An 18,185-nucleotide genomic window follows, 5' to 3' on the forward strand; every position below is an offset into this window, starting at 1 on the left:
GCATGACAGCGTCCACAGGCAGTGTGTAAGGGACAGGCGTAGCTGTGTGCCCGCAGCCCTTACGAAAGCATCAGTGAGCCAGAGCCACCGATGGCCTGGGTTACAGCCGCTGTGCTAGAACTTTCTTCTAGGTCCACCCTCACCCCTTCATTTCTTTCTTAGAAGTTTATTTCTGGGCCTTTCCTGGCGGTCCGGTGGTTGAGAGTCTGCCTTGCAAGCTCAGGGACGCAGGTTCGATCCCTGGTTAGGGAGCTAAGATCCTGCGTGCCGCGGGGCAACCATGACAGAGGAGCCCTGCGTGTGCAGCCGAGGCCCGACGCGGCCGATCAGTGAGTTTAGTTCAGCAGCTTTTATATAACGTGATAGAGAACATTGAATCAGCCAAAAGCAAGCATTCTCATAATCCAACTCCAGCCTTCTCTTTTTTCATTTGCTTTGGAAAATGTCTGAGAACCTCTGTCAGAGCAGCCTAGTGGGCAACACTCTGGTTCAGGTTCGGTGAAAACCTGTCCCAGCTGCACCAGCACCCTAAGTATGAGGCGCAGAACCTTCCCCTAGGTCGGCGCTTGGGCGGCGCTTGTCTGAGAGAGACCAGTGGTCACTATAAGTTCCGCGGCACATTTCTCCCCCACAAAACCCAAGATGACGCACACACTTCACTAGAGTCCACACAGGGAAGGCCCCTCATTTCACCCTGACCTGTGGGCTGGCTCTGAGGTGGGGATAGTCTTGTCTCGGGTTTGAATTTTGCGTGTGGAACCTGCACCCATTTCCTGCGTGCCCACTGAACTACAAAAGCTGAAAGCAAGTTTAAAGCAGTTTCACTTGCCCCAAGGAGCTGGCCTCCTTGTATCTGGAAGATCAGTCGGGGAAGGAGAAGATTGTCTGTGTACAAGTCAGTGTTAAGAGTTGTCATCTGGCCTCGTGCCAGCACTTCACGCTGGGCATGAGGCCCACCACTCATCCCGAGGGGCTTTATGCTTTCAGACAGAAGTGTAGCTGTCCCACAGTCCATGCAGTATCTGTAAGAATTGACACCAAAGCACTCTTTGTATCTTTTTCAGAATTCTCTTCTACGGGAAGTTGAAAATGTGAAAAAGCAATTAGAAGAAATGCAAAACGACAAGGTACTTACATGTCTAAATCGTTCAGAAATTTGTTAAGAGCCGAATTGAATCCATCTGAATCCCTACAGATGCCCAGCAGAGGTCGAGTCACGTTTTCTTTACGGCTCGCCCACTGCTGCGTCGTGCATGGCGCTTCTGGCTGTGAACACTGACTGTATTTGCATCATAGGTGGATTTAGAGTGTGTGGCCATCCTGTGTGGTTCAGAATTCTGAGTAGTCCTTTCTGGGTTCACTCGAAAGCTGAGGCAAAGCAGGAGCCTTTCACATGGACAGTGCTGTCCGTCAGATGATACGAGCCACACACAGAGTCTAAAGTTCCCTAAAAATGAACGGGCTACTTTACCTTCTGTTCTTCACTGTGAGTCTTGAAATCTCCTGTGTGATTTCCACATCGAGCTTTGCACCGGCCTGTCTCACGTGCTCCGTGGCAGCACGAGGCGTGTGACTGCCGTGGCCGACAGCACAGAGCTGCTGGGTTGAGTTGAGTGACTCGGAAACTTGACCCGTGTGACTTGTTTTACCCTGTGAGGAAGTGAAGTGGGGTGCAGAGGAATGAGTGTGAGGAATGCCCGGGAGTGAGTGTGAGCTCCGTGGAGATGGTTTAAAGCAATGAGAGGGGTGAGGGCAACAGAGTAAGTCCTGCCCCCCACCCCCGCCCCCGACCCAAGTCCAGCTTCTCTCTGCAGACATCATCGCTGGTAATGGCTTGCCATGTTTCCTCCAGAAGCTTTCCTACACCTGAGATGGAACTTCCTCTTCATTATGGTTTATAAGGGGTAATACTGTTCTGAGTGTTTATATTTGCTATGGGACTCTTAGAGAACATTTTCTCAGAATTAAAGTGTTTGGAGTTGATACCTACTAATGTCTCCTGTCATGCACATTTTGGCGCAAGTCATTTTACATCCGGAAAGCAAGCGGTGCAGGCTGTGTCATTTGCTGTTTCGTAGGACCAGCTGATTCTCAACCTGGAAACCCTGAGAGCCGAGCTGGAGCAGACGAGGCTGCGAGGGGCTCCCCTCCACCACGGGTAGGCCGCTCCCCCAGGCAGCTCCCCTCTGCGCTGTCGAGTGGGACAAAGGCCTGTCTGGTGTGCAGACAGTATGACTGGGTGTCGCTCATGGCCGCACCTCAAGGAGCCTGTAGCTCCGTGGCCAGCGACAGGGAAGAGACAAGCATCGTTCCTTAGGGTTAAACTTGGTACCATGGAGTGGTGGTCACAGTATTGACAAAACTCAAAACCACAGGCGGAGGTTTGGAAGTGGGGGGCCGACCAGTTGATCTTGGGTGTATTCATTTGAGGGGCCTCACAGACTGTGACACTGATGTTTCTGAAGAGTCGCAGAAGGTTAATGGCCTGTAGTCATTTTTACGAGAATGGAGACTGAGACGTGACTCGCCGTTGGCTGCGGTGGGAGGAATCACCTGGCTTGGGAATGAGGCGAGCAGATTACTGAGCATCCTGAGTTTTTCTTACTCCTTGTTATAGGGGCCGTAATTCTTACCAACTATTTAGATTTTTCTTTGGCATCTTCATGGAAAATGGTCACAAGTGAGAGTTAAACTTTAGCAAAGGTTGTTAAAGTGCTTAACTGGTGACATTCATTCATCTCTAGGAAATTGACTCTTGCTTGAATCCTGATTTAGGAGACTGTTGGGAGCCCGCATGCATATTTCTGCATTTGTGTGCTTAGGGGATCCTCGCGGTCCAGGGCCCCCGCCCAGCCTTCTTCTAGAGAAAAGGGATATCATTGTAGACAAAGGCAGAGCCAGAAACTGGCCCTGTGCTGAAACCACGGCGGGTGGAGTTCAAGGGGAGCACGTGCCCTGCGGGACGGATCGGGGACATGGCCAGCCTTGCCCGCAGAGCTCCTCCAGGGTGAGGGCCTGGTGCTGTCAGAGGGGGAGACCCCCTGCTCCCGGGGTAGATGAGATGAGTGTGAGGAGGACTGTGTGGACAGTGGAGGAAGAGGAGGTGGACACGGCCTCTTGCTCTGCAGACTCTGGGCAACGAGGAGGGTGCTGGTGCTGGGACCCGAAGGCCTGGCGCAGTTGGGGGTTCAGAGGGAGAAGCCTGGTCACCAGTCCCCTGCGTGTCAGTGAGAGAGAAGAGGAGGCAGCCGGGCAGTAGTAGGGGCCGCTGTGCTCTGAGGACGGGGACCGCAGCAGCTGGGCGAGGGAGGGGTGTCTCCAGGAGGCAGCTCTCCAGGGGTCAGTGACTCGGCGGCACAGGTGGGGCCTCGGGGCTGGCTTCCGGGCAGGGCAGGCTGGCCCAGGCCGGGGGAGTGGGGACTGAAGCCTGGATCAGAGGCAGGGCGGGCTCAGTGTATTTGGCAGGACCTCCCAGTGGAATTGGTCACCTTGTCTCTGAGACCTTCTCCCGGAGGAAAGAGCCTCAGGTGAGGAGGGGGAGAGCGATGGAGGCTGCACTCCGCGAGGGGACTGGGAGGTGATGGTGGGGGCATCTCAACCCAGAGGACTCTGTGGCCTTCAGAGGACCTGCGAGTGTCCACAGTCCCAAGCAGGACTCTGTCGTAGCTTCCACCTGACTCCCAAGTGTTCTGCCGTAGAAGTTGAGCAGAGAAAGGAGCGGTTCCATTAGGAGGGAGGGGAGATGGGAGGGAAGACAGGTGTGGCTCGGGGAGGTTCCAGACTTGCATCTCCTGGGAAACATCCGTGCGGCTCAGTTCCGAGCTGTGGGTCCGAGGGCTCTGTGCCGTGGGCTGTCTGAGGTGCCGTCAGAAGTGCTGAGAGCGGTGCAGACAGTGTTCCAGGGAGACGGGTGTTTGTGATCCATGGATGTCATGCGGGAGGTGGAGGGCAGAGCAGGCAGGCACGGGCCAGAGCGGGTGTGGGTGCCCAGGAGCCAGTGGAGCAGGTGCAGTCCCGCCCCGGGACCTGAGGGTGGGCTCTGGGGGACCGCAGCCCCAAGCACCGGGCAGCCAGCCACACCCTCGCCTTAGCGCTGCCTTCCCTACATACAGGAGCTGGTGGCGCTGAGACCTGAGTGTTCGCAGGGCAGCCGGGTGGGCCTGCTGCTGTTGGAGCCAGGAGGGCAGAGCCCGCCCCGCGGCCCCTTTTCTGTGAAATTGCCAATTTTCCAGATCGACAGGCTCTGGCTTGACTGACAGAGTGAGCTCTCTTTTCTCCTAACAGCATTCTTCTTTCCCGTGTGTTCCAGCCGACCGCACCTGGGCAGTGTCCCGGACTTCAGGTTCCCTGTGGCCGACGGGCCGGCAGACTCCTTCAGCGGCGCGGCGGTGCTGCGGCGCCCCCAGAAAGGCCGGCTGGCAGCGCTGCGCGACGAGCCGTCCAAGGCAAGGACCCCGCCCCCGCCGCCCCCTGCCTGTCCCTGGTGGGCACCTTGTGAGGCCCCCGCCCCCGACACTGTGGTCCTGACGCGGTTTTGGAACCAAGTGTTGATAGATCGCTTTACGTCTTCCCATTTTCCTTTTTCTGGCTAAGAGTTTACTTTCAAGGCATGTTTGTTTTTTTTTAAAGAACCAATTTTGATAACGTGTGGCTTCCTGTGAGGCCCGGCACGGTACTAATTAGCACAGTTTTGAAACCGTCCTACGAGTGAAAGGATCCACACGTGCCTCATGTTTTAGTGAGAAGATTCTCGTTGGAAGGTTAAGCACCTTCGTATTTTCGCCTCATTCATGGCGTGTGTTTTTTCGTATGTCTCTGTGTTTTGAGCTCCCATGTTCAGCAGGCAGCTAGTTTAGACCAGACGTCGTTGGAACTAGGACTCCAGCAGTGACTTAAAAACCATGCGCCTTCTTTATCCACTGCTGCGTAACGAACCACTGCAGAGCTTGGTAACCTCGCAGTGAGCAGGCCACGGCCCACAGTTCCTTTCATTGTCCCAGGCGGGCCTGACTCAGGGCCTCCTGAGGGCGCAGATTCGGGAAGGCTCCCCGGGGCTGGATGGCAGGCTTTCAGACTCACCTGGCTGCTGGGGGCAGGCCCAGGTCCCTGCTGTGCAGACCTCTGCGTGGCCTGGCTTTCCTTGGAACGCCCTCTGAGAGCGAGAGCATAGGGTGTAGCCCGGGGCCTTTCATGCCCTGGTTCGGAAGCTGCACACCTTCACTTCTGTTTTTGAGCGTGAGCTGTGAAGTCCTGCCTCGCTTGGGCTGAGCAGGAGTTGCCCCTTCTGCCTCTTGAAGGGAGGAGGATGGAAGGATTTGTGGACCCCTTTTTAAACCCGCGCAGCCTGTCGGACAGTAATGAGCAGGGAAAGGAGACCAGAGCGCCCGAGTTGTCCGAGGAGGAGGGGACGATCGTGTGTGAACAGGGTAGCCAGCGAGGTGACACCAGGAGGGTGACCTTGAACCAGAGACCTGGAGGCGGGAAGAGAAGCCGCCACTCGGAGACAGATCAAGGGTTGAGTCAACCGGCAGGGACAAGGGAGAGAGCGGCCTGGATCAGGGAGGGCCCGGGCTCAGGCCTGAGCAGCTCGAGGCCGGAGCCTGTTTCCTACGGTGAGGAGGGCTGCCAGGCAGGAGCTCAGAGCCGGGCCTCTGCCCTGTGGAGGTGGACAGGCCCGTCCAGGGGGCGTGTCCGGTCAGCAGCTGAGTGTTCCAGCCTGCATCCGGGAGAGGACTCACTCAGCTCAAGGTGGACTGGGGTTGCGGGCATGCAGATGGTGTTTAAAGGCATGAGCAAGATAAAGTCGCCAGGCAGGTGCCTGTGGAGAGAGATGGGGTGCAAGGGTAGAGCCGGGCGCCGCCCCACGTTCCGAGGTTGAGAAGGGCACAAGGGACTGAGGAAGAGCCCCAGGGAGGGCGGGGCCTGGAGCCGAGGGAGAGACACGCTGAGCAGGTGGGGAGGGGGTTTGGTAACACGGGGTCCTTGGAGCCCCCGGGAGCTGCCCTGTGGGGTGGGCCCCCCGCCTGCTTGCAGAGACTGGGCGGGGAGGGGGACAGTAGAGGCCGCTCTCGGGGAGCTCTGAGACCCGCGGTGGGCGCTGCGGGCAGCCCTGGAGGAGCAATCTGCTGGTTCCCGTGGTGCGATTTTAAGCAGGAAAAGGGAGAGGACGCACTGCCCGGGCTGACGGGGGTGAACCTGTAGGCAGAGAAGGGTGTGAGCTGTGCGAGGGGGCGGGCGGCACGGGGCCCAGCGGGCACTCTGTGCGTCCCTGATTACAGAGCCGCCTTGCGATGCGAGGGGCTGTCCCCCAGGACAGCCCAAGTGCCTGCACCCCGGGAGGAGAGTGCGGGGGGCTGGCCCTCCCGTCCCCTGGCTGCCCTTGCTCGCTCCTGTCTGTGGGTGCTCAGACCAGCCTGGAAATGGAGGGCTGGGAGCCTGTGAGGACGGCACTCCCCAGTGAACAGGTAGCAGCGATGACCGCCGAGGTGGACCCAGCGGCTGCGGAGCTGAAGGATGGCTTTTTCTTCTCTTCCTTCAGCCTGGCTGATGGTGGCATGGGTGTATTTTTTTAATTTTCGGTTTTTGTCTGACCCCGTCAGCCCACCCTTGGGAATAACCTCATAGGGTTGCCTCCCGTCCATGCTTAGACCTGAGTGTCACCAGGCGTCTAGGAACTGGATTTTCCTGCCTGTTTCTTCAGTACTGCTCGCTTAAGAGATGGCAGTGGCTTATAAGCATGGCCCCTTTATCCACAGTCAGGGCTTCCATGTAAACTTGTGTTCCGTTCCTGATTCCATGAGCCGCCTTGAATGTCGCTGACGAGCTGTGGTCCTCTCGTGCCCAGGTGCAGACGCTGAACGAGCAGGACTGGGAGCGCGCGCAGCAGGCCAGCGTGCTGGCCAACGTGGCCCAGGCGTTCGAGAGCGACGTGGACGTGTCTGACGGCGAGGGCGACAGGGACGCCCTCTTCAGTTCAGCCTCTCTGCTGTCGCCTAGCGGGCAGGCCGATGCCCAGACTCTGGCCATGATGCTTCAGGAGCAGCTGGACGCCATCAACAAAGAGATCCGGTGGGTGCGCCCGAGCCCAGCGCCCTGGAAACTCAGCTCCTCTGAGGACCTGTCTTGTCCTCAGAGAAGTCTGAGTGTTCCACAGGAAGAAAACTGACCTCAGATCTGCTTCAAGAGTTTTTGGTTCCGAGATTGCCCTTGATTATAGAGCTTGGTCAGCCGGGGCATTCTGTCCACGGTGTGGTGTCAGCACTCTGTCGGGGGGGGCATTGTGGAGTGTCCCCCTCGCCAGCTCTGAGGCCCAGGGTGGACGAGGTGCCGAGGCGGTGTCCCCTGTGGCCCGTGCTTCCTCCTGTGTCCCTCAGAGCCCCCCAGGCTCTGGTGAAAAGCCACCTGGAACAGAAAAGCTCGGGTTTTGGGGCTGGCAAATTCCCAGTAGGATCTACATTTTCCTTTTTAAGTTAACACGGTGTGAAAATTGGCTTGTTGTAAAACAGTAGTCCAGGGACACGTGCTTGAGTTTTTCTCATCTCATCAGTATATTTAAGATGTTTTCTTTAGACACCGTCTTGGCAGTTATAACAATTTACAAAACAGGATAGAATCCAAAGGCCCGCCTCGTGGTGAGCAGGAGGCCTCGGGTCTGGGTGCAGCCGGGTGGCTGGGGGCCCCGAGGCCTACCCGGTGCCACACAGCCGTGCCCCTGTCCCCAGTGTATGCTCAGAGCGGCCACAGGCCGGTGACCCTGCGCAGGACCTGGCAGAGCTGCTGCTCAGATTGTGCTTGTCACGTCAGCTCGGGCCAAGGTGCCGTTCCTGTTGGCCAAGTGCAGGGGGCACGGGGGAAGGGAAGGGCTGAGTGGTACAACCAGCGAGTGCAGGCGGTGTCGCCTGCAGGCTGACGCCGTAGACGGGCTGCTCGTGGGCCGTGCTAGAGCACAGACGGGCTCAGAGAGGTGTCTTCCCCGTCCCCTGGGAGATATGGAACGGTTATGTATTGATATTTTTATTTTTACAGCATGTTGTCAGGTAAAAGTGATTTTCCCTTATGCAACAAGTTGACTTGATGTAAGTGGTAAATTCTGTCCATCAGCTTGTTATCAACAGTAAAAAGTTTTCAGGATGTATAAGTAGAACTGGAGAGGTTAAGACCTGTAAGAACCTTGTATTGTAATATGAAAATCATTTTATTTGCATAATCGAGTATTTAAACTGCTGTATAAAATCATTTGCTACACATTAGGAGAGAGGAATGGTAACCGTGGATTGTAGGTTAATGCAGCACAATTGCGGAGAAGGCAGTGGCAGCCCACTCCAGTGCTCTTGCCTGGAGAATCCCATGGACGGGGGAGCCTGGAAGGCTGCAGTCCATGGGGTCGCTGAGGGTTGGACACAGCTGAGCGACTTCACTTTCACTTTTCACTTTGATGCATTGGAGAAGGAAATGGCAACCCACTCCAGTGTTCTTGCCTGGAGAATCCCAGGGACGGGGGAGCCTGGTGGGCTGCCATCTCTGGGGTCGCACAGAGTTGGACACGGCTGAAGCGACTCAGCAGCAGCAGCAGCAGTAGCACAGTTGACATGAATCCAGAAACTCACACGAAGCTGGTGGAGAGCTCAATCAAGTGGTGCATTTGTTCAAATACAACTTAAAAAAAAAATCAAGTCAGCCCTTCATCTGGTCTGCAGACTTGTGTTTAGGAACTCCAGCTTGTTCGTGAATCGCTGTTTGATTATCAGAGTTCCCGATTCCCAGTGGAAAAGACTTAAGGCGCTGACATGCATCTCTGCCCTGAGAGCAGGGAAGGTAAAGGTCGTGAACTTCAGGTATCTCCTCACAGGGAGAGAGCTGCCGCCCAGGCCCTGTCAGAATGTTAGTGTAAAGAAGGAAAATCAAACGTGAATGATCAGGGGCCCCTTTGTAAGGCTCAGTGATAAGCTGTTCTAAGTTTGAGAATATTCAGAAGGGGGAAGGTCGAACCTTTTTGCTGAGATGTTAATTGAGCAACTGTTCCTGGGATTTGCTAATCGTGACACAGTAGGCGAGCCCCAAATTTGTTGTCCAGACACGTTCCTCTGCTGACAAAGGCGGGTGACGGGTTTTCTTCTATTTTAGGTTGATCCAAGAGGAGAAGGAGAACACGGAGCAGCGGGCAGAGGAGATTGAGAGCAGGGTGGGCAGCGGAAGCTTAGACAACCTTGGTCGTTTTAGATCAATGAGTTCCATCCCCCCGTATCCCGCCTCCTCGCTGGCCGGCTCCTCCCCGCCCAGCAGCGGGCGCTCCACGCCCCGAAGGATGCCGCACAGCCCAGCGCGGGAAGTCGACCGGCTGGGCATCATGACGCTGGTACGTGTCTGCCTCCTCCCTGCCGCGTCCCTCCCCCACCAGCCTGGTTTTCTTTTTTTTTGTTTTTTCTCTTTTTACCCTGAAGAAAATCAGGTACATTTTTGCTACGCTCAGAGGTCTAAAATTTTTAAAACTAGCTAGTCTTTAATCATTCCGTAATTGCACAGCGACAAATTAATCTTGGTATTTGGACCACTGGCTTAGCACGTCATTAGCCAGAACCTGCCTTTGTAACGTTGGGCCTGGCCTGTGCTGGGCACAGCAGCTGCAGGGAACTTTCTGTTCTCAGGGAGCAGGCAGCTTCGTGAAAGTAACCATAGGCAGCTCTCATGGCGTGGAAAGCCGTGCAGCACATTTTCCATTGGGGCTGCCTGGCTGCAGGGTGCAGGGCATGCGGTGGGAACAAAACCGAGGATCTGCACTGGTCTGCTTGCTGATGGACCCGGCTGCGCGCTCAGGCCAGCTCTGCGTGTGAAACCAGGTTACGAGCCCGGTGCCACAGGGCCCCAGGGGAGACGCCGGGCTGCCTCACTTTTCCGAGTCTAAAAACGGGATGACGACCTAGGGCTCTTGGTGGCAGAGTGTGCGTCTCTATTCGGGCTTTCTTGCGTGTTTAGCTTAGGCTTTCCGAGTGCACTGCTGTTTACCCCATGAGATCATGTTTATATCACTCTGCCTTGTCACTGCACTTGTTTTATCACTCTTTTCTGTTGCCACCCATTGCATTTTAGCTGCACTGTTAGCCAGCGTGCAATTAAATTAACCGTGAATCATTTTATCGGCCTGTGAAGTGGCAACTAGTCCATTTGGTGGTCTTTTGACACACTGTAGTTATAACTTGCATCTCTGGCTAATTAGTTGATATTTAAAATTCTTTGACAATTTCGCTGTGGCTCATGCTTGGTTTCTTTTTGAGTGTTTGTAAAAGAGCAGTTCTGTGTGTTTTCCTCGCTGTTGGAGTTCTCTGGCGGTGTGTCTGCTCTCATCGTTGGTTTTGATTTCCTGTCTCACCCTGTTGTCTGCTGAGTCGTCGTCAGTCCAGACCCCAGCCTCCCACCCTCCTCGCCCCCAAGTCTGTAGTTACCCGCCCATCTCCCTCCCCATCCCCCCCGGCTTGCTCTGCTCAGGCAGTGCCGTGGTTCGTTCACAGCGTGTGTCCCCTTAGTGGGGTTTCCGCTTTGTCTTCATGTCCCACTAGACAGTGTTTTTCCCCCGTAGCAGTAAGTTTGAACCAGTGTATCACTGTGCAGTTACAACCATAATGTAGATGCATCGTACACTACGTAACCTGTGTGACTCGTAAATGAGAGTATGCTCGCATAAAGACACGATCCTTTAAGCGCAGCATTAATGGACTTTTGCTCAATGTCCTTTCAGTGTTGGTGTTTGTATATAAGACTGTAAATCTCATCAGCTTTTGCACGGTTAATGTGTCTACTAGACTCTTTTAAAAAGTATCTTCTATGGTTCATAAAATGTAAAGACTCCACCTGCTATTATGCTAGCTTTCATTCTTACATATTTTCACAGGGTACCTGCCTTAATAAATTTATTTTGAGAAGTTTTAAATCAAATTCTAGGTAAGGATTTTACATTAATGTCCAATAGGTAGTTAGATTTGTTCAGTGTTAAAATAGGTATTATGGTAACTTCCTCATCAGTTAAATTACTATTTTAAAGTATAACATGTTTTTTATTAAAAGAAACTAAGTTATAGAGAAGTTTGGCTGAGAATAGACAACTGTTAAGGCCCTTTGTGGTACAGAATGCTGTGCTTTAATGAATCATGATGTTGTAATAGAATTGTATCTTCCTGAGTAATAATTTATAGTGTTTCTCTAGTAAACCTTGAAAAGCTTGTTTAACTTCCGTGTGTCAAAAAAATGCTCTGTTTCCAGTCACACGCTCTCTAAATCTTAATGTTACTTACATGTTTGCCGTCATTTTTGCTTTACTCTGCCTATATTGATTCTTAAATTTTCAGCTTCAAAGTTGCAGTAAATCTGGTTTCTCTTCATTTCTTTGCATGCATCTGTCAGCCTAGTGATTTAAGGAAGCATCGTCGAAAGGTAAACCATTTAGTAATTTAGCAGGCCTTCGTTTCTCTGTGGAGCGTTAAAGAGTCCTTATCGTTTGACGTGCATGAACACTGTGTGGTTATGTCCTGGTGAATGATTGACGTTTTAATGGGAGTGATGAGACTCACCCTCCCCCACCGCTGCAGCTGTGCTGGTGGTTCTGTTGGGAATAGGCCCTTCGCTGGGGCAGTTGCAGCAGTCTGCCTTTCTCCCACTTGTTTGCCTTCTGATCATCTTGTGCTTGTTTATAATAGACATAGTATTATTTATTATTTTTAAATTTTTATTTACTTATTGTTTTTGGCCATGCCGCACAGCTTATGAGATCTTAGTTCCCCAAACAGGGATCAGACTGGTGTCCTGGCAGTGAAGGTGCCCAGTCTTAACCTCTGGACCACCATGGGATTTCCGCTTAGTGTTTTTAAAAGAAATGACTGACTCAGAGCCATAGATGTTAGATTTGGGGGAAGCGAATTTAATCACGGTGGGTAGCAGTGTGCAGGAGACTCGGCGCCAGGCACCGTGTCGATTGCTTTCCGAGTCTGTCATCTAATCCCGCAGACACCCAGGCGAGGTCCAGGCTGCTGCTATCCCCATTCTGCAGACATGGACACTGAGGCAGAGAGGCCAGGCACCCTGCCCAGGCTCGCACACCCAGCAGTGCAGTGCGGACTGGTCTGATCAGAGCCTGGACACTGAACCGTGGTGCTGTCCACCTGCTTTCCTCCATGATGCCCTCATGTCCATCACGGCATCCCTGATGGAGGGAGCATCGCAGGGGAGCTCAGGGCCTCTCCCCTCAGGTCACTTGGATGAGCCCCAGTTGTTGGGAGTCCAGTGCCCCGAGGGCTGGCCTTCTTTGTCCCTCTCCCGCTTGCAGCCCGCTGACGGAGCACTCCTGGGCCTTCCCACAGGACTCGGGCGGCCGTGCTCCAGTTCAGGCAGCTCAGTGCCCGGGAGCCCTTCTGCTGAGCACAGCAGAGCAGCGCCGTCCCCCTGGGGTTGGTGACCTGGGTGTGCTGCTCGCCCACTCTGTGGCCTGCTTTGCCCTCCTGTTAGTGAGGCCACGTGGGCACCAGTGGGGCGGCTCCCATCCTGGGGGAGGGCGGCCAGGCTGGGACCCAGGGGCCTTCCTCAGTAGGAGGCCGGGAGAAGCGCTGGCCGTGGGCCCGACTCTGAGGCAGGTGTCTGTCCGCATCGAGTCCATGGTCAGCCCAGGCGTGTCACCTCGCTGCTCTGTTCTCTGTTGTTTTCTGGCTTTTATAAATGCTTATTTTAACTTGAATTTGAGATTGATCCCTGTTCAGTTCCTCGTGGATAATTTCTAGCCTTTGTGGCCTTCTGTCGTCTGAGGGCTGTCGTTAGAGATCAGAGGAGGGTGCCCAGCGTATCCAGCTGCTGTTAAACGAGTTCAGCAGGATTTCACACTGAGTCACTCTGTTGTCACCAAGCTCCTGTGGGGCTGCACTGGGTCAGTATTCTTTACAGAACCCCACTAAAAAGGCACAGGTTAGTTGCTTACAACGGCGCTCTCGTTGTCTTTAATGCTTGCCGTGCATGTCTCCTAAAGCCTCCCCTGGCTTAGCCACACACCCAGGTGCGTCGATGAGACCTGCCTGGAGCCTGCGGGTCCATCTGTCCCCCACAATGTTGCCACCACCGTCTTTCCTGTCCCCACACCCGGGACCAGCGGAGAAGCTGGGAGTCCAGGAAAGAGCGTCTTTTTTTTTTAAATTCGTTTATTTTTTAATTGAAGGATAATTGCTTTACAGCATTTTGTTCTTTTCTGTCAAACCTCAATATGAATCAGCCATAAGGTACACATACACCCCCGCCCTTCTGAACCTGCCTCCCATCTCCCTCCCCATCCCACCCCTCTAGGTTGATACAAGATCATCTCTTAGTGAGACCTAGGGGTGCTTTCGGAGAAGGCAGTGGCACCCCACTCCAGTACTCTTGCCTGGAGAATCCCATGGACAGGGGAGCCTGGTGGGCTGCAGTCCATGGGGTCGCTAAGAGTTGGACACGACTGAGCGACTTCACTTTCACTTTTCGCTTTCATGCATTGGAGGAAGAAATGGTAGCCCACTCCAGTGTTCTTGCCTGGAGAATCCCAGGGACGGGGGAGCCTGGTGGGCTGCCATCTCTGGGGTCGCACAGAGTCGGACACGACTGAAGCGACTTAGCAGCAGCAGCAGCAGGGGTGCTTTATGTAAACCACAGTGAGCGAATCACACTCGGACTGCATGTGAGCACTCGAGTGGGCAGCCCCCAGGCTGTATGTCACCGAGGAACACAAGCCGGCACATGGTGTTCGCTTGGAGGGGTTAGACACCTTTTCTTTGTTTCACTCGTTGTCGTGGGTAACCTGCAGCATCACTCAAGATGATCTTGGGGGGTGGTCCAAGCTGTTTCCTTTTCTCCTTCAAACAGAAAGGTCGGGATGGCTTTGTTGAGAGGCATCTTACTCTTGCCAGTGGTCCTTCTGAGCTGCACCTGGCGATGCGCACGGTCCTCTTCATCAGGGCGGTCATGCCGGGCAGGTGGTCCATGCTGTGCAGGGCTCATGGCACCGCGTGGCTCTGCTATCCTGCCCGCGGGGCCACCCGCTCGCTGGATTCCAGGGAGGCTCCCATCCGGGGCCTCTGCTCTCAGGTGCGGGCTCCTGCTGCCCCGCGGCCCCACTTCCCTTGAACAACACGATCCTTTAAGATGGTATTAAGCTAGAACAAGGCTTTTTTTTTGTACTTGGCAGAAAGCATATGTAATAGATTTTCAAATGAGTTTCTGGTTATAATGTGAAAGCCTGTGTGATTGCCTTTTTCGACACAGTCCATTGTTACCCAGTTTTACACTTACCTCACTCCCTCAGCTGCCAGCTTCCCGGGAGGAGGTACGAGATGACAAGACCACCATCAAATGTGAAACCTCGCCCCCCGCCTCGCCGCGGTCCCTTCGGCTGGACCGGCTGCACCCGGGGGCACTGCACGCAGCCAGCCACGAGGACATCAGGGACGCCCGCAAGTAAGCAGCCTACGTGTGTGTCGGCGGCTCAGGAGCCCCGCGCCGCTCATCCTAAAAGAGCTGGAAGGCTGGTTTTAAAGGCACCCCACTGGGTTCAGCGCCTGTTTGTAGTGAACTTCAGGTCCCGGGGGAGAGGAGCTCAGTGGCCTCAGTGATTTTAGAAAACCTCCGTCTCTACGGATTGACTCCTGGGGGAACTTTCTTCCTGCTCTTGCCAGAGGTCTGCCCGGCTCGGGGCGCATTCCTGGAGGTGACGGCTCCATGCCTCTCAGATGCAGTCTTTCTCTCCCTTTCCCTCAAGGGTCTCCTCTTAGGAGCCTGTCACCCCTGTGACCCACACTGTCTGCATTCAGACCACCACCTGCTGAGCTCCTGGTCACCCTGCAGGAGGCAGGGGTCATTTACCTTCTCCAGGAGCCTCGTCACCCGCCGAGCAGTGACCCTGAGGGAGGGTCAGGGCGCCCTCTGCCCCCGCGGGTCTCGAGTCGAGGCTTCCTCGGGGGAGAGCTCGAGTCAGGCAGTCTCAGCTTCCCGGGGCGGTTGTCTGTGGCCGGGAGCCTGCGTTGCTCGTGTGGAGTGTCGTTGGTGAAGCAGATTCCACTGTCTGCTGCGAGGTTGGGGCGCAGGTGTGGCTGGGAGGCCGGTTCCATCAGTAGCTTGTGTGGAGGGGTGTGTGTGTGTGCACGAGGGCGCCGGTTAATGGGCGTTCTCTCTCCTCGAAGCTCGACAGGCTCTCAGGACGGCCCCGTGAGCAACCCAAGCAGCAGCAACAGCAGCCAAGACTCGCTGCACAAAGCCCCAAAGAAGAAGGGCATCAAGTCCTCCATCGGCCGCTTGTTTGGCAAGAAGGAGAAGGGCCGGCCCGGACACCCCGGCAAGGAGGCTTTGGGGCCCGGTGGGTGCTTCACCACGGAGAGGGGAGGGCTGCAGCGCGTCCCTTCCGCGAGGCCCCCGACCCCATCCCCATGAGGCTTCTGTCACGCACGCTGGGCGTCCTCCTGGGAGCAGGAGCGGAGGAGTTGTCTGTCTTTGTGGTGGGTCTGGCCGCCCCCTGTCATTCAGGGTCTCCCGGTGGCGGAGCCTGCTGTCCTGGAGCTCTTTCTCCTGTGGTGTCATCCGGTCAGAAAGTCCAGAGCTCCCTTCACTCTCCTCCAGCTGGTCACAGAAACACCTGCCTTGGCCGTGCTGATTTCCTCTTAATGTCTCGACCATTCTGCTTCTTTGTAGCTGGTATTTCAGAGACAGAAAACTCATCTCAGGATGCCCTCGGACTCAGCAAATTGGGAGGACAAGCTGAAAAAAATCGGAAGCTTCAGAAAAAGTAAGCTTTTTGTTTCTTGTCGACCTCACTGAGCAGTTTCCAGTTGTTCCTCATTTTGAACTGTTTACTGATGAACGTGGCCTCCTGCTCTGGGTGTGTATTCTCTTCTGAACGCTGAACCCAAAGCCTTCCTGAAACTGCACTTTCTGGAGGACCTAAAGCATCTGGGATTCGGGAAGGACTCGCATGCGGGCTTTGGGAGGTTGTCTGACGGGGACGGGTCGTGGGTCCCGCCTGAATCCTGGCTCCTCACAAGTGAGCTCTGGGCCGTGGGGAAGCTCAGCTTCCTTGCGCCTCAGTGTTCCCGTCTGTGAGATGGGAGTCCTCGTAGTGCCTCCCTCAAGGGCCTTTACGAGCATCTGCTGTGCAGATACATCTGCGTAGAGGTGATGAGGCGCCTCAAACAGTGCCGGCCCCTGGCGCGTGGGGTGCCCATGGCTGGGAGTGAGGGCAGCCCAGCGGGGACTCGTCGCCAGCTCCCAGGGGTGCCCATGGCTGTGGGCAAGGGTGGCCCAGTGGGGACTCGTCGCCGGCTCTCAGGGGTGCCCGTGGCTGGGGGCGAGGGCGGCCCGGCGGGGACTCGTCGCCGGCTCTCAGGGGTGCCCGTGGCTGGGGACGAGGGCGGCCCGGCGGGGACTCGTCGCCGGCTCTCAGGGGTGCCCATGGCTGTGGGCAGGGGACTCGTCGCCGGCTCTCAGGGCTGCCCCTCACACCAGCAGGCCGACAGGAAGCCGTCGCTGTACTGCCCCTTTTTCTCCCCTCTGCTAGGTTCTGTATCTTTATCCTAAATAGACTGTTTTGTGGTCTTACTGAGTTTGGATTCTGAGCTGTCATGATTCTGAAGGAGGCAGCGGGGGAGAGCTTCCTGCAAAGGAGCCGTGCGTGGCGGTGTCCCCACGTCGGGCAGGGGCATCGCGTGAGCTCGAGTCTCAGGGTGCAGACTGGTCCAGCACAGGTTGTGTGTTGGGCGACACCTCCCTGACCAGAGCTCAGGAGGCGACAGAGCCTGTCCCAGTGAGCTGACAGGTGAGCGAGAGGCCTGACCGCCTCGTAGCCTCGGGTGCGAGTGAACCTGTGTGTCGGGAGGTGATGGTAAGTCCTGGGCCTCGAGATGGGGGCGCTGCGTGGGCTCTGGTCATCTGAGAGCAGGGAGGGCCGTCTGGCTGCCATCGGGCACCTTGAGAAGCAGCCCCGGCCTGGAGCCCGGGCCAGCCTGGAGCCCCGGGACCCCTCCACCAGAGGCCAGTTTGCCGTTAGCCCTGGGGTCGCCTGTTAGTTTTCCTTTGTGAAATGTGCCTCCTGTTAGCTCTCTTCTCGGAAACCCCGGTGTCCTTGCCTGAAGGAGCGTCGGTGCAGTTCTGAGCGCGGCGTCTCTGGTTGCTCACGACACCGTAGGAGGGGTGCTCAGTCTTTGGTTTCTGTGCGTGGGAATTTGAGGAAGCCACTTAACGGCAAAGTCTGACATGAATGTTGCTGTGTCTAAACTGCATAAAAATGTTTTAAAATAACTTGGGGTCATTGCCACTTGGTTTTTTGAAACTTCATATGCAAACTAGGCCTTTTGTCTCCTGGGACCACATGACAAAAATTGTCCTCTGGAATTTGCTGATATGTTTTTTTTCACATCCTCGTATTTAACTATCACAAGGACACTGAGTTTGCGGCCCTCTGGTCGTCCCACCTCGCTGCTCCCCAACATTTGTATTTCAGATGCAATCCAGAGTTGTGTCGGTTGGCCAGAACGTGTCACTGTTTCATGCGCTTAGCTTGTCGTTCTCAGGAGGTATGCTCAAGCCCTCGACACTATGAGTAGAGAGCTCTGCTGGGTTATTTTCCCCAGCATGTGATTCAGTTACGCGTGGGGAAGGAGTGTGTCTCTGTGTGTGTGTGTGTGTGTGTGTGTGTGTGTGCATTGTGTGTTGTCTGGTAGGCAGGTTTCCATGGAGCTGGGTGTCATGGTGGTGTGTGTGTATGTGCACGTGTGTATTGTCTGGTAGGCAGGTTCCCTGGAGCTGGGTGTTACTGTGAACATCTAAGTCTGTGTGTGTGTTTGTGTGCCTGTGCGCACGTGTGTTGTCTGGTAGGCAGGTTTCCCTGGGGCTGGGTGTTACTGTGAACATCTAACTGTGTGTGTATGTATGTGTGTGTGCGTGTGCGCGCATGTGTTGTCTGGTAGGCAGGTTTCCCTGGAGCTGGGTGTTATGGTGAACATCTAAGTCTGTGTGTGTGTGTGTGTGTGTGTGTGCACGTGTGTTGTCTGGTAGGCAGGTTTCCGTGGAGCTGGGTGTCACGGTGAACATCTAACTGTGTGTGTGTGCGTGTGTGTGCAAGTGGGTTGTCCTTTGCTCTGTTGTCATGCGTGGCATGGATGTTCTAGGATGTTCTGGTGGCTTCATAGAGAACAATT

The 18,185-nt window shown here is 55.1% G+C and overlaps 1 protein-coding gene across 6 annotated transcripts in view; it reads left to right on the forward strand.

Moving 5' to 3' along the window:
• PPFIA1 (PTPRF interacting protein alpha 1) overlaps positions 1-18,185 on the forward strand; it is an 80,077-nt gene that overhangs the window by 41,894 nt on the left and 19,998 nt on the right. For all 6 annotated transcript variants that reach the window (XR_008201526.1, XM_052662121.1, XM_052662122.1 and 3 more), the window contains exons 12-19: positions 1,065-1,127; positions 2,079-2,158; positions 4,310-4,445; positions 6,845-7,068; positions 9,124-9,355; positions 14,306-14,457; positions 15,180-15,352; positions 15,685-15,778. Coding sequence is in view for 5 of the 6 variants with exons in the window: in XM_052662121.1 (XP_052518081.1) it covers positions 1,065-1,127; positions 2,079-2,158; positions 4,310-4,445; positions 6,845-7,068; positions 9,124-9,355; positions 14,306-14,457; positions 15,180-15,352; positions 15,685-15,778 (1,154 nt within the window). In the remaining variant the exon portion in view is untranslated. The remainder of the gene's footprint in view (positions 1-1,064; positions 1,128-2,078; positions 2,159-4,309; positions 4,446-6,844; positions 7,069-9,123; positions 9,356-14,305; positions 14,458-15,179; positions 15,353-15,684; positions 15,779-18,185) is intronic.

Source organism: Budorcas taxicolor, chromosome 25 (genome assembly GCF_023091745.1).
Source record: "Budorcas taxicolor isolate Tak-1 chromosome 25, Takin1.1, whole genome shotgun sequence".
Lineage (NCBI taxonomy): Eukaryota > Metazoa > Chordata > Mammalia > Artiodactyla > Bovidae > Budorcas > Budorcas taxicolor.